Here is a 15,000-nt window from a genome sequence, read left to right as displayed (position 1 = left end):
TTTGATGTAAAACTAACCCAGAAACCCCTTGTTTTGACTGTGTCTCTTATCTCTTATTTATAATGTTCCCCCTGTTCATTGCTGTTTGCCAATTTGCTTGTTGTGGGAGCCTAGCTATGGATGTAGTCCTTATTCAAATATTGAAAGAAGGAAGCTAGACAGGCCAGGGCTGTCACCCTCTCTCTCTCTCTCTCTCTCTCTCTCTCTCTCTCTCTCTCTCTCTTTCTCACTCTCTTTCCCTCTTTTTCTCTTTCTTGCTCCCTGTCTTTCTCTCTCTCTCATTCTTCCCCCTCTATCACTTTCTCTTTCTCTCCCTTTATCCCTCTGTCTTTCTCTATCTCCCCTCCCTCCTTCCCTTTCTCCCTTCTCTGTTCCCTCTTTCTCCCTCTATCACTTCCCCCCTGTCTTTCTCTTCTTTCACTAACTTCATTTCCCTTTTTTTCTCAATCCTCAGAGTTCCCTGATATTTCCTCAACATCAACTACCCAGATGAATCTGCTACACAAAAGGTAAGTATAACTTTCTACTTTCTCTCACAACGATTGGTAACTACCCCACCCAGGGGAGACATCTTTGGTTCATTCAAGTGAAATTATCTTCTTGCTCTTTGCTTTATCTGGAAGAGATAAAAAAAAAACAAATTGTAGAACCTTAGAAAAGATTCAATAAAAATTTTGTGGTACCCTGGAAGAGATCAAATGAAAAGTACTGTCGTTTTCACAATGAAAGCTTTAAAAAGGGAAAAGATATGATTTTAAGTCAAAAATTTAGAGAAAGAAAAATCGGGGTAGAGGTTAAAACAGGTCCAGGGTAGTGTTGGTGGAACACAATGTGAGTGACAACAGAAAAGAATATGAAGCCATCAGAAGGGGTCTGGTTGAACATGGCATAAAACCAGTTTGTTCCAAGGAGGATAGGCCAATATTGTAGTGGTAGAAGAGACAGAAAAAGAAGATGACAGGAGGAGGAGGCAGTATGTTTGTGGATGGTCAGAAGCTGGAGTGTGTTGTTGAGTGACTTCATGCTTGTCGTTAAATGTGGTTCAGACCCGTAAAGGCTCTAAGCACTTAAAAGATTTTGGTGTCCCCATATGTAATTCAAAATATAAACAATAATAAACCATAAAATAAATTTTTATTTTTCAAAATGAAACAAAACTAAACATTAAGATGGAAAATAATGTTTATTTTTGTATCTTTCCACTTTATTTATATTTGAAAAGTTTTCTCTTACTTTTTTTAATTGCCAAGTCTTTGATCAAATCCTCAAAATAGCTCTTATGTAACATGTCTGCTTCTATACTTAGTTGAGATAAGGCATCCCGAATATTGTTTTAGCAAGTTTAAAGTGATTTCTTTTGTGCCATAAACCATTTTCCATTTCTGTGGTGCCCCACCCACTTCCCTTGATACATGTGGCATGTGCTTACTTTGCTTAATGGTTAATCCAGAGCTGCTAGTAATTCTTACCTCTCTATACTCCTGATGAAGACAAAGGCAAAGTTAATATAGCTTGGCACCTGTCTTGGGAGGCATGTGAAAAAGTTTAAAACAAAGAAGTGAATTCTTGGAAGATGATGCATTAAATGTTAAAGAAAGGAAGCATGTAAAGTGACTTCTTTTATGTCAAAAACCATTTACCATTTTGGTGGTTTCCATCCCCTCCTTCTTGATGCTTTAGGCATATGTTTATCTGGCTTAATGGTTAATCCAGTACTGGTGGTTAGGATCCTGTATGTGATGCCCTCATCTCTTTATTAACATTTTAACAATATTAGTGTGTTGTTTATATATATATATATATATATATATATATATATATATATATATATATATATATATTTGATTAATGAGAAATATGGAAGATGGAAGATACAAGAATGTTTACTAATCACTACAATTGTTTCGACCCGTCTAGCATCGATCCCTCATGGGTGGGTTACTTTACAACTGGTTTAGGAAATAATTGTAGTGATTAATAAAACTTCTCTTCCATCTTCCGTCTCTTTCTCATGAATCAAATGCCTAGTGAACACTGTGAAAGTGAACATGCTTTACCAGTCAGCTATCAGGTGTATACCATATAATTTATTAGCTAACAATATATATATCATCATCATCATCATCATCATCATCGTTTAACGTCCTCTTTCTATGCTAGCATGGGTTGGACGATTTGACTGAGGACTGGTGAAACCGGATGGCAACACCAGGCTTCAATCTAATTTGGCAGAGTTTCTACAGCTGGATGCCCTTCCTAACGCCAACCACATCCTTGTTGCTTATTTTGATTTTTGATCAACTTATTTTGGGAATTGTTTGGATAATATACTAAATTCTGGTGCCTAAACTTAAGTACCATATTCATCCTGAATCTAAATTTATATATATATAGGTAAGTGGTAGGTTTGCCTCGATCCTTCAGGGGTAGTCTGAAAGTTCAACGAAAATGCTTTTTCTTGTATTTGTTGCTCCATTCTCCAAGTAAATATATATATATATATATATATATATAGATAGATAGATAAATAAATAAATGTAGTTAAACACGCAGGTGTTATTCAAATCTTTTTACATGTGTTTCGAAGAAAGCATTGGTATTATTCCAGAAGGAATAAAATGGTGTAAAACAATGCAATCTTTTCATCAGGGAAAGAAAGAAACCAAACACATCAGTAAGACATTTTAACAGAATGTGATGACTGTATATATGATGAAGGGAACATTAGCAAGTTCTTTTAAAAAAAAACTGTTCCCTTCTTTCCCCTCTATCCCTTTCTCTTTCTCTCTCTCCCCCTCTCTCCATCTCTTTCTCCCTTCCCCTCTCTTTCCCGCTTGTTCCCTCTTTCTCTTTCTCCCTATATATATATATATATATATATATATATATATATCAATATCTATAAAACAGAAGATGTTTGTGTGTGTGTGTACGTGAATGTGGTTTATGCACGTCCTCAAATTAGCACGCATGTCGCTCCAATTTTAGGAGAAGATTCGGAATGACCCTATGTGCATTTTAGTGAACTTTCTCTCTCAGAGGTACCCGCGTATACCTGTAAAAATCGATAAACTTTTACCAATTTTGAAGTTTGTTGACATGGCGAAGTCAAATCTGTGCGTACGCGCATGCAGTAAAGAGAGAGAGAGAGAGAGAGAGAGAGAGAGAGAGAGAGAGAGAGAGAAATTGTATGTTTGTGAGAGGGAGGGTGAAGGAGAGATACATTTCTTTGCCAGCGTCTGTGTGGTAAGCAGCAATCAAACAGAAAAAATACCCTCTCTCTCTCTCTCTCTCTCTCTCTCTTTCTCTCTCCCTCTCTCTATCTCTCCCTCCCTTACATACACATGCCAGTTATCTCGCTATCTTTTTATAGTGAGTATGCCAGACCGAAAGTGTGGTGTGTATGTGAAGTTGTTTTGTTAGTGTGAGAGAGCAGCATGTGTGTGTGTATAATGTTGCCGTGTGTGTGTAATGTTGCTGTGTGTGTGAGACAGGGAGAGAGAGAGAAAGAAAGAAAGAAAGAAAGAGAGATAAATGTATGTAAGGGAGGGAGAGAGATAGAGAGATAGAGAGGGAGAACGCGCTCTCTCTATCTCTGCCGAATTGATGTAAACAAACCCATGTGGTCTGATTTTCACGTTTCTAGGTATTGTACCGTAAATCACCATTTCCAAAATATATTTATTTCAAATCATTTATCCGTATATATATGTAAGGCAAGGTGTGTGTGTTTTGTTGATATAAGGGCAACACACACACACACACACACACATATGAACATGTATGCATACAAAAAATAAGTATACATACGTGTGTGTTGCGCATATAAATAAATATATATATATATATATTTATTTATATAGATAGGATGATAAATTGAATATTAATTCAATTTAAAACCAAGTGGCCTAGCATATAACAAATCTGAAAATTCAGAAAAAATTGTATTGCACGTGTATAAGGGATGACCACTAGGTGGACATCCAATATGCTAGAAAGAGGTCATCACCGACCCAACCACAAAGAAAAATAATGTTCTCCGGGTTCCTAACCCATGAGTTAGATGATGGCGGTGGTGTTTTCAAAGGGATGGCATGTGTAACCTGATCACCTCTGCCGATCAAACTCTCAACCCATGCGCTCCAGTTGCAACACTGATTCTGCCCAAATTTGACGTCATGTTACTTAGTTTGGTTTGAAATAAAGAACTTGATTAGCTTAATAATCTCAACTTAATCCCGGGCAAAGCCGGGCTATACTGCTAGTATATATATATTCATGATAGGCTTCTTTTAGTTTCCATCTACCAAATTCACTGATAAGGTATTCAGCAACCTGTTTATGCATGAATGTCACACAATCTTATTTTCTCTGTAATTCTATGTAAGAAATAAAAACTTTATCTCTATTCTATGATTTCAGTCGGAATCAGCTGCAGCCTGATGAGATTTTGTCACATGACTTCATCCAAGATAAACTATTGGTTAAGAAGGTCAGAGCTGTTTTCTTTTATTTTCTTTTATTTGTTTCAGTCATTCCACTGCAGCCATGCACCACCCTTAGTCAAACAAATCGACTCCAAGATTATTCTTTATAAGTCTAGTACTTATTTTATGGGCTGCTTTTGCCGAACTGCTAAGTTACGGGGATGTAAACACACCAGCATTGGTTGTCAAGCGATGGTCAGGGGCAAACACACACACACACACACATTACATATATATATATATATATATATATATATATATATATATATATATTCTATAATTATAAACATAATTGTAATTAGGAGTCAGTTAATTGCTTCACCACGCACTGAATTTAGAAATAGGAGTTATAATTTCTTTTCTGCTACCATAAAGAAAAGGAATTTTAACTCCTATTTCTAAATTCAGTGTGTGGTGAAGCAATTAGCTGACCCCTAATTACAATTATGTTTATAATTATAGAATATTTGTATAATTTTACCTAAAAAGGTTATTTTAACGTACCAATCTACTTGGTAAAATTATTAATTATTAATTAATTAATTGATTAATTAATTAATTTTACCCTTATATATATATATATATATATATATATATATATATATATATATATATATATATATATATATATATATAAGCAAAAATTTAGATTCAGATGAATATGGTACTTAAGTTGAGGCACCAGAATTTAGTATGGTATTATCCATACAGTTTCATAATAAGGTGATTAAAATCAAAATAAGCAACAAGGATATCCAGAGGTAATGCAGCATGATCGTTTCAAGCAACTCTATTTAATTTAACAATGCAACCATTACATCAATTTAAATGCAGAGCAATCCTCAGCTGCATAAAGACATAGAATTAAATTAAATTAAAACAGATGGATAAATTAGTATAATTATACCTAAAATCTCCAAGAAGGTAAGGAGATAGACAAAGAACATGCTGTTTTCACTTCAGCTTAGAAGTTACTAAGGTATCAGGAAAAAAGACTTGTTAGAGATCCAGCTTGTCACTGTTTTTTGGGGGTCAGTTTTAATTTATAGTCTTTATCAAATCTTTGTATATCAAAATCTAAGGCCAAGGAACAAGGAACAGTATCTGTTATGGAAGGGGCCAAGAGAGTCGACAGAAATCATTGTGGGGATAGTCATAAAACTATCAAGATTAATTTGAAGCAATATAATGAGATTTGATAAAGGAAAATCTTAAATCAAGATGTTAGTTATCAATTAAAGGGGCAAGACTCTAGTAAAACCAATGATGATAATACAGGGAAATTTTATCATGGGGTACTATAGTTGAATACTTTAAACAATATTGCTATATTGTATAAAGTTAAAATTTAGGGTTATCAAGAAGATTATTAAGAAGAATATTATAACCAAAAGGATAAAATTTTTTGAATACTTTCGAGTATATACCAAATTTTACCACAATAGAGGGAGGAAAGAAATTACATAGAAATAGTTTAATATTCATTCATATTATATACTTAAATATTAACTTATTAGATGATGTCTATGAAGATTGGCATTTACTGGTATTTAATAAAGGAGTCCTGAGGCGAAATAATATGCTAACTATATATTAATTAAATTATAATCTAAGCAGTTTATCATAAGTTGTGAAGATACCACTACTGTTATATATAAGCTAAGTATGGATTTCTAGGGGCACAAAAGTTGGGTTTATTTCATAAAGGCTATTATAAAATAATAAAATGAACAGGTAGGGTAGAACGCCATATAAAAGGAATAAAATAGCTTAATCACTCAAACCATGATGAAGTATATATACCTTATTAACATCAATAGAGAAGATTTATAGAAAATGTATAATAATTTAAGTATTTAAACTAAAAATTGTTTATTTACTTATTTTAGTTTGTATCTATAAAGACTGAAATCAGGTATTAACTAAAGGAATATTGATCTTATAGGACATGCTAACTATATATTAATTATAAACTAAGAGGTATAACATAGGTTTTGAAAGTTTTTAGTGTTAATCCATACATGATATTATAGTTTCTTAGGGGTACTTAGTTAGAAGGGCTACTTACATAAAGGTTCTTATAAAAACTGACCCCCAAAAAACAGTGACAAGCTAGATCTCTAACAAGACTTTTTTCCTGATACCTTAGTAGCTTCTAAGCTGAAGTGAAAACAGCATGTTCTTTGTCTATCTCCTTACCTTCTTGGAGGCTTTAGGTAAAATTCTACTAATGTGTCCATCTGTTTTAATTTAATTTAATTCTATATCTTTATGCAGTTGAGGATTGCTCTGAATTTTAAATTGATGTAATGGTTGCATTGTTAAATTAAATGGAGTCACTTTAAATGATTGTACTGCATTACCGCTGGATATCCTGTTGTTTATTTTGATATATATATATATATATATATATATATATATATATATATATATATATATATATATATATATATATATATATAACAATTGCAGCATGGAAGATGTTTATAAGCCATTTACGAAGCACACAAAAACTGTTAGATTCACTTCAACATTTAAATTTAATTTGCCAAAATATTTTCGTCACTTTGAGACCATGACTTGTTCACTGACAAAATTCCGTATATATATATATATATATATATATATATGACGGGCTTCTTTCAGTTCCCGTCTACCAAATCCACTCACAAGGCTATAAAAGAAGACACTTGCCCAAGATGCTATGCAGTGGGACTGAACCCAGAACCATGTGGTTGTTAAGCAAGCTACTTACAACCACTCTTATGCCTTTAGTATTTTGTCTTGATTTTTATTTTGGTGACATGTGTTTTTGTTTTTGTGTTTGTTTTCTATTAATGATTTTCTGGAAATACAAAGAGAGGGAAATGACGATGTTCTTCACATCATAAGATCAAACCTTGTTTGTTCGTCTTCAGTGGTTTGTGAGGGTTGGGCAGTGTTTTGGTGCTTCCCCTTGCTCACCTCCTCCTCCTCAATAAATACATTTTAATCTTTGATTTTAGTTCTACAATAATGTCATCATCATCATCATCATTGTCGTCATCGCCGTTGTCATTGTCCTCTTTGCAGCATTGTCATCATCATCGCCTTCACCACTGCTACCATTGTTGTCAGTGTCATTGTCCTCCACTTCCTTCTCATTGTTGTCATCATCATTGTCCTCATCATCATCATCATCATCATCATCATCATCATCATCATCCTTGTCCTTGTCATTGTCCTTTTGCAGTATTGTCATCATCATCTTCACCACCACCACTACCATTGTTGTCATTATCATTATCCTCCTCCACCACCTCCTCATCATCTTCATCATCATCATAATCATCTTTTAGCGTCTGTCTCCCATGCTGGCATGGGTTGGCTGGTTCAACAAGATCCAAGGGGTCAGAGGATTGTATTGTTCTCCAATGTCTGCTTTCGGATTTAGTGGAATAAATTCATGTCCACCCTTCATGCCAAGGCTTTTACTAAACCAAAGTTAGTTTCGAGTCTGTCCATTTGTAAAAAAAATCGCAATGACATTGTAAGTAAGTGTGAGAGACCAGATATAGCCAGTTTGAACATAAAATAGGTAGAACATTACAGTGTCTTAGGAGGGTCATTACACTAATATTAATTACACGCACACTGGTTCAGTACCACTTCTTTATTGTTAGTCAATTACTCTTTTACTCTTTTACTTGTTTCAGAAATTTGACTGCAGCCATGCTGGAGCACCGCCTTTAGTCGAGCAAATCAACCCCAGGACTTATTTTTTGTAAGCCTAGTACTTATTCTATTGGTCTCTTTTGCCGAACCGCTAAGTTACGGGGACATAAACACACCAGCATCGTTTGTCAAGCGATGTTGGGGAGACAAACACAGACACACAAACACATACACACACATATATATACATATATACGACGGGCTTCTTTCAGTTTCCGTCTACCAAATCCACTCATAAGGCTTTGGTCGGCCTGAGGCTATAGTAGAACACACTTGCCCAAGGTGCCATGCAGTGGGACTGAACCCGGAACCATGTGATTGGTAAGCAAGCTACTTACCACACAGCCACTCCTGGTTAAATACCTAACAAAGGTCCTGAAAAGGTTGTGAATGATGAATCATTCACAACCACTTCAGTGACTTGGTGACTTCTCCTCTTTCCAAAATCTGCTCTGAATCTGTGGCATTGAACCTGTGCATGTATTATTATTACTAGCATAATGACTCTCCCAAAACGCAACAAAATTTGTTTCAACACACAAGTTCTCATCAAGAATCTGGCCGGACATGGCCAGATTAAATACTAAAGGATTATCATAAATCCTGATAAACTTAACTGATAACTTATATTCCAAGATCCCTCCACAACATTAGATATTTCCATTCTTATGGCTACTGAGCCAATTAAACTCTTCTACTGAACACTCCTATTGGCTAATACTTTCCCAGTCAACTTGTTACTAGTTTCCATGGTGGAAGGGCAAGACTGATACCCTAACACTTTATCTTTCATTTTAGTTTTATTTGCTGTGTTCTTTTATATTCCAGAAACCAAACCCACCAATCAGATTCAATAATGTTCTATCCAACATTACCAAACTTGTCCAATGTGTTCATTCATTTGAAGACAAACGTAGGCAAAAAATTTTTCTTTATTCTCAGAATGAATTTTTAAAAATATAATATATATATTCTTTTACTTGTTTCAGTCATTTGAATGTGGCCGTGCTGGAGTACTGCCTTTAGTCGAACAAATCGATCCCAGGACTTATTCTCTGTAAGCCTCATGCTTATTCTATCGGTCTCTTTTGCTGAACCGCTAAGTTACGGGGATGGAAACACACCAGCATCAGTTATCAAGCGATAATGGGGGGACAAACACAGACATGCAAACACACACACACACACATATACGATGGGCTTCTTTCAGTTTCCATCTACCAAATCTACTCACAAGGCTTTGGTTGGCCCAAGGATATAGCAGAAGACATTTGCCCAAGGTGCTGTGCTATGGGACTGAACCTGGAACCATGTGGTTGGTAAGCAAGCTACTTACCACACAGCCACTCAAATGGCCTCATGAGGGAATTGTATCATCCAAGGAAATACTGGTTCAATACCTAATATTTTGTGGGGAGGATTAAATCTATAAAATGATAGATTTATATATAAACTGTCATTTATAAACAAGCAAATGAAAAATTAGAAAATGGAGATATTGGATTTAATAAGAAACATGATTTTGATACTTACTTAAACTTCATTAAGCTTAACTGAAACAGCTGTAAGGGACAATGTTTGATTTTTTTGCTGATAATAAACTCTTATTAACTTCAATATCTCCATTTTCTTATTCTTCATTTGCTATGTGTATATATATATATATATATATATATATATATATATATATATATATATATATATATATATATATATTATTTTATTTTCATGTGCCCTTTTCAAGCCTAGCCAGGCTCATGGACTCGGTTTCCTTGTTTCTATGACGTATGTGTTCCCCCCCAGCTGGACAGGATGCCAGCCCATCGCAACGTTACTCAAGAAACAGGAAGAAAGAGTGAGAGAAAGTTGGGGCGAAAGAGTACAACAGAGGTCGCCACTGCCCTCTGCCGGAGCCTCATGGAGCTTTAGGTGTTTTCGCTCAATAAACACACACAACACCTGGTCTGGGAATTGAAACTGCGATCCCCCGACTGCGAGTCCGCTGCCCTAACCACTGGGCCATAGCACCTCCACACACACACATTTATACATACTTGGAAATGGATGTGTGGTGTTCTCCCAGTGTTCACTATTTTCCTCTTGTTCTGGTCTAATGACCCTCCATGTTTGTTTTCATTCGGTTTCCTTGTATGTCTTCACTGTCCTGTTCTTGTTCCCAACTCTGACCCTCTAGAAATCCTAAATTTTGTTTTAGAATTTATGGGAGCAACTGTCTTTGAAGACTCATACTGTTATTGAAAGCTTGAAATGAGGAGTATATATAGACAGCCAGCAACTGATGAAGGGTCCTTTCTCTATGTTTACTTGTCCTGTTCTCCATTTTTTCATCTCTCGTTGTTTACGTATTTAACATCCTTGTTTACGTATTTCATGTTGTTTGCACAGTTGGTGATGTCCTGTTCCCATATATGCATATATATATATATCATCATCATCATCATCGTTTAACGTCTGCTTTCTATGCTGGCATGGGTTGGGCAGTTTGACTGAGGCTGCTCCAGGCTCCAATCTGATCTGGCAGAGTTTCTACAGCTGGATGCCCTTCCTAATGCCAACCACTCCGAGTGTGTAGTGGGTGCTTTTATGTACCACCGGCATGAGGGCCAATCAGGCAGTACTGGTGACAGCCACGCTCAAATGGTGTTTTTTATGTGCCACCTGCACAGGAGCCAGTCCAGCAGCACAGGCAATGAACTCGCTCAAATGTTGTTGTTTTTCATGTGCTACTGGCACAAGTGCCAGTAAGGTGATGCTGGTAACGATCATGCTCAAATGGTGCTTTTTATGTGCCACCAGCATGGGAGCCAGTCAGTGGCCCTGGCAACGATTATGCTCAAATGGTGCTTTTAATGTTCCACTGGAACAGGTGCCAGTCAGGCAGTACTGTTATTGGCCACGTCAGTGAATTTGATTTTGATTGTGACTTCACTTGCCTGAAAAGGTCTTCGCAAGCAACATATAAGTAGGCTGGTTACACCGCTGGCATAGGCCACAGGTTATGGTCTCACTTGGCTTGCTGGGTCTTCTCAAGTCCAGCATATTTCCAAAGGTCTCAGTCACTAGTCTTTGCATCAGTGAGGCCCAATATTCGAAGGTCGTGCTTCACCACCTCATCCCAGGTCTTCCTGGGTGTACCTCTTCCACAGATTCCCTCAACTGCTAGGGTGTGACACCTCTTCACACAGCTGTCCTCATCCATTCTCACCACATGTCCATGCCAGCGCAGTCGTCTCTCTTGCACACCACATCTAATGCTTCTTCGGTCCAAGTTTTCTCTCAAGGCGCTTATACTCTGTTGTGTTAGTCTCCATACATAAGAAACAGTTTATAAAATCCCCTAGATCCCCTGATCTTATCCCTCTATCTTTGGGGGTATTTGAAAGGCATGGGGTATCGCGGAAAGACGAAAGACAAATCATTTGAAGGAATGCATCACCAACTCATTTGCACACGTATCACCAGATGTGTTATTACAAGTTCACAATGAGTGGGGTAAACGTATTGCAATGTATATTCAAAACCATGGTAACCATATAGAGACTGTTAAATAAATAAGAAGGTGTTTCTTATAAAAAGATAAATTGTTCCTATGTATGGTGACTTTTGAATCACTCTGTATATGTATATATATATATATCATCATCATCATCATCATCATCATCGTTTAACGTCCGCTTTCCATGCTAGCATGGGTTGGACGATTTGACTGAGGACTGGTGAAACCGGATGGCAACACCAGGCTCCAGTCTAACTTGGCAGAGTTTCTACAGCTGGATGCCCTTCCTAACGCCAACCACTCAGAGAGTGTAGTGGGTGCTTTTACGTGTCACCCGCACGAAAACGGCCAGGGGTACTGGCAACGATCTCGCTCGAAGATCCTACGGGAGCCAGTCAGGCGGTACTGGCAACGGCCACGCTCAAAATGGTGCATCTCATGTGCCACCCGCACAAGAACCAGTCCAGGGGCACTGGCAACGATCTTACTTGGCTTGCCGGGTCTTCTCACGCACAGCACATTTCCAAAGGTCTCGGTCAGTAGTCATCGCCTCGGTGAGGCCCAATGTACGAAGGTCTTGCCTCACCACCTCAGCCCAGGTCTTCCTGGGCCTACCTCTTCCACGGGTTCCTTCAACTGTTAGGGTGTGGCACTTTTTCACGCAGCTATCCTCATCCATTCTCACCACATGTCCATACCAGCGCAATCATCTCTGTTGCACACCACAACTGATGCTTCTAATGTTCAGCTTTTCTCTCAAGATACTTACACTCTGACGGGTATTCACATTGACATTACACATCCAACGGAGCATACTGGCTTCATTCCTTGCGAGCTTACGTATGTCCTCAGCAGTTACAGCCCATGTTTCACTGCCATGTAGCATGGCTGTTCGTACGCATGCGTCATACAGTCTGCCTTTTACTCTGAGTGAGAGTCCCTTTGTCGCCAGCAGGGGTAAGAGCTCTCTAAACTTTGCCCAGGCTATTCTTATTCTAGCAGCTACACTTTCAGCGCACCCACCCCCACTACTAACTTGGTCGCCCAGATAGCGGAAGCTATCGACTACCTCTAGTTTTTCACCCTGGAATGAGATAGAAGTTGTTTCCTGTTTGTTTACAGTCTTTATTGCACCTGAACATCTGCCACAAACAAAAACTAACTTGCTAGTTAACCTGCCTTTGATGTTGCTGCACCTCTTATGTGTCCATAGCTTGCACCGGGTAGATTTTATAGAGTTACTACCTACTCCTTTTCTACATACTGAGCAGGGCCATCTACCTGAAGGGGTTTGTGTTTTATCTACCTTCCTACTTATTAGGATTTTGGTTTTAGCTAGGTTGACTCTAAGGCCCTTCAATTCTAGACCTTGCTTCCACACCTGAAACTTCTCCTCTAGTTCTGATAGTGACTCCGCAATTAGGGCAAGGTCATCAGCATAGAGGAGCTCCCAGGGGAAACCTGTCTTGAACTCCTCTGTGATTGCCTGGAGGACTATGATAAATAAGAGTGGGCTGAGGACGGAACCTTGGTGGACCCCTATCGCTACCCGGAATTCATTGCTGTACTCATTTCCAACCCTCACCTTACTGGCAGCATCTCTGTACATGGCTCGCACAGCTCTCACTAACCATTCTTCTATCCCAAGTTTCCTCATTGACCATCAGATAAGGGATCGGGGGACCCTGTCAAAGGCTTTCTCCATGTCAATGAAAGCCAGGTACAGAGGTTTATCCTTAGCTAGGTATTTCTCCTGCAACTGTCTCACTAGAAATAAGGCATCAGTAGTGCTTTTACCTGGCACGAACCCAAACTGCATCTCATCTAAATTGATTCACTCCCTAATTAGTTGGGCTATGACCCTCTCTGTAACTTTCATAACCTGATCTAACAGCTTGATGCCTCTGGAATTATTTGTATCTAAAGCGTCACCTTTACCTTTGTAGCAGTTGACTATGATGCTGCTACACCAGTCATTGGGTATGACTCCTTCGTGTATCACCTGGTTCGTAATACGGGTGACTAGGCTATAGCCAACACTGCCAGATATTTTGAGCATCTCTGCAGTGATTCCTGATGGGCCGGGGGCTTTCCCGGTCTTCATACTCTTAATTGCTTTATCTACCCTGGTACTATCAACTCGGATAGCTGGTCCCTCTATTGGGTCGACATACGGCAGGCTCTCTTTCTCCCATATATATATATATATATATATGAAGGCATATGGCTCACAGATTAGAGTGTGAGGCTCACAATCGTGAGGTAGTGAGTTTGATTCTTGGACTGGGCTGTATGTTGTGTTCTTGAGCAAGACACTTTATTTCACATTGTTCCAGTTCACTCAGCTGTAGAAACAAGTTGCAATGTCACTGGTGCCAAGCTGTATCAGCTTTTGCCCTTCCCTTGGATAACATTGGTGGCATGGAGAGGGGAGGCCGGTACGCATGGGCAACTGCTTGGTCATCTAAAAAAACAACCTTGCCCAGACTTGCGCTTTGGAGGGTAACTTCCTAGGTGCCATCCCATGGTCATTCATGACCGAAGGGGGTCTTTACACACACACACACACACACACACACACACACACACATATATATGTATGTATGCATATGTACATACGAGGTGCATTCTGAGGCTTTTTAGTGGAAGCAGTTATGACTGTCCTAGATTATTGTAATTTTAGTAAATCATTACCAGACATCTAATGAGCTGACCTGCCAGGTTTTATTCAGGACTGAAGGAGACGACTGTAACACACTTTTAACACATCCTACCACACATTGCTTGGTGCAGCTTCCTTCATCTTCTCAATATCTACAAATGAATGTCTCTGAGGTTCTCCACCAGCTTGTGGAACAATCAAAAGTCACATGGAGCAGGGTCTAGACTGTGGGGAGAATGAAGGGCAGTTTTAATGCTCATCTCTGTCAAGTATTAGGTTGGTGCATAATTATTGCAGCTTTTTTACAATAAATTATATTCAACAAAAAATTTTAACAAAAACGCCAATTTAAACAAAACGCCAAGCAGTAATTGAAGCAGATGGTGAATATACTCCGGAATAATCATTTAAAGATGTTTTTGTTACATGTTGTTATTATTTTTGTTGAATAAAATTTGAGAAAAGCCACAAGAATTATGCCCCAACCTTACAGGATGCCCATCGTTGAGCACCCGAGAAACAAATTTTGTGCCAATTTAGCACATGTTCAGATCTTCATGAATAATTCTGTGTACAGCTGCCACACCATGCAGAGGAATCGAACCCAGAACTATGTGCTT

General features: G+C 38.1%; 1 protein-coding gene across 1 annotated transcript in view; it reads left to right on the top strand.

Annotated features, from left to right (window-relative positions):
• LOC106878080 (uncharacterized) overlaps positions 1-15,000 on the top strand; it is a 217,030-nt gene that overhangs the window by 24,117 nt on the left and 177,913 nt on the right. The window contains exons 9-11 of the mRNA XM_089342991.1: positions 455-509; positions 4,423-4,492; positions 9,030-9,114. Of these exons, the coding sequence (XP_089199117.1) occupies positions 455-509; positions 4,423-4,492; positions 9,030-9,114 (210 nt within the window). The remainder of the gene's footprint in view (positions 1-454; positions 510-4,422; positions 4,493-9,029; positions 9,115-15,000) is intronic.

The sequence above is a fragment of the Octopus bimaculoides genome, chromosome 26 (genome assembly GCF_046866305.1).
Source record: "Octopus bimaculoides isolate indiv1 chromosome 26, ASM4686630v1, whole genome shotgun sequence".
NCBI lineage: Eukaryota > Metazoa > Mollusca > Cephalopoda > Octopoda > Octopodidae > Octopus > Octopus bimaculoides.
Note: the sequence above shows the minus strand (reverse complement) of the source record. Positions and strands in the feature narration are given on the sequence as shown.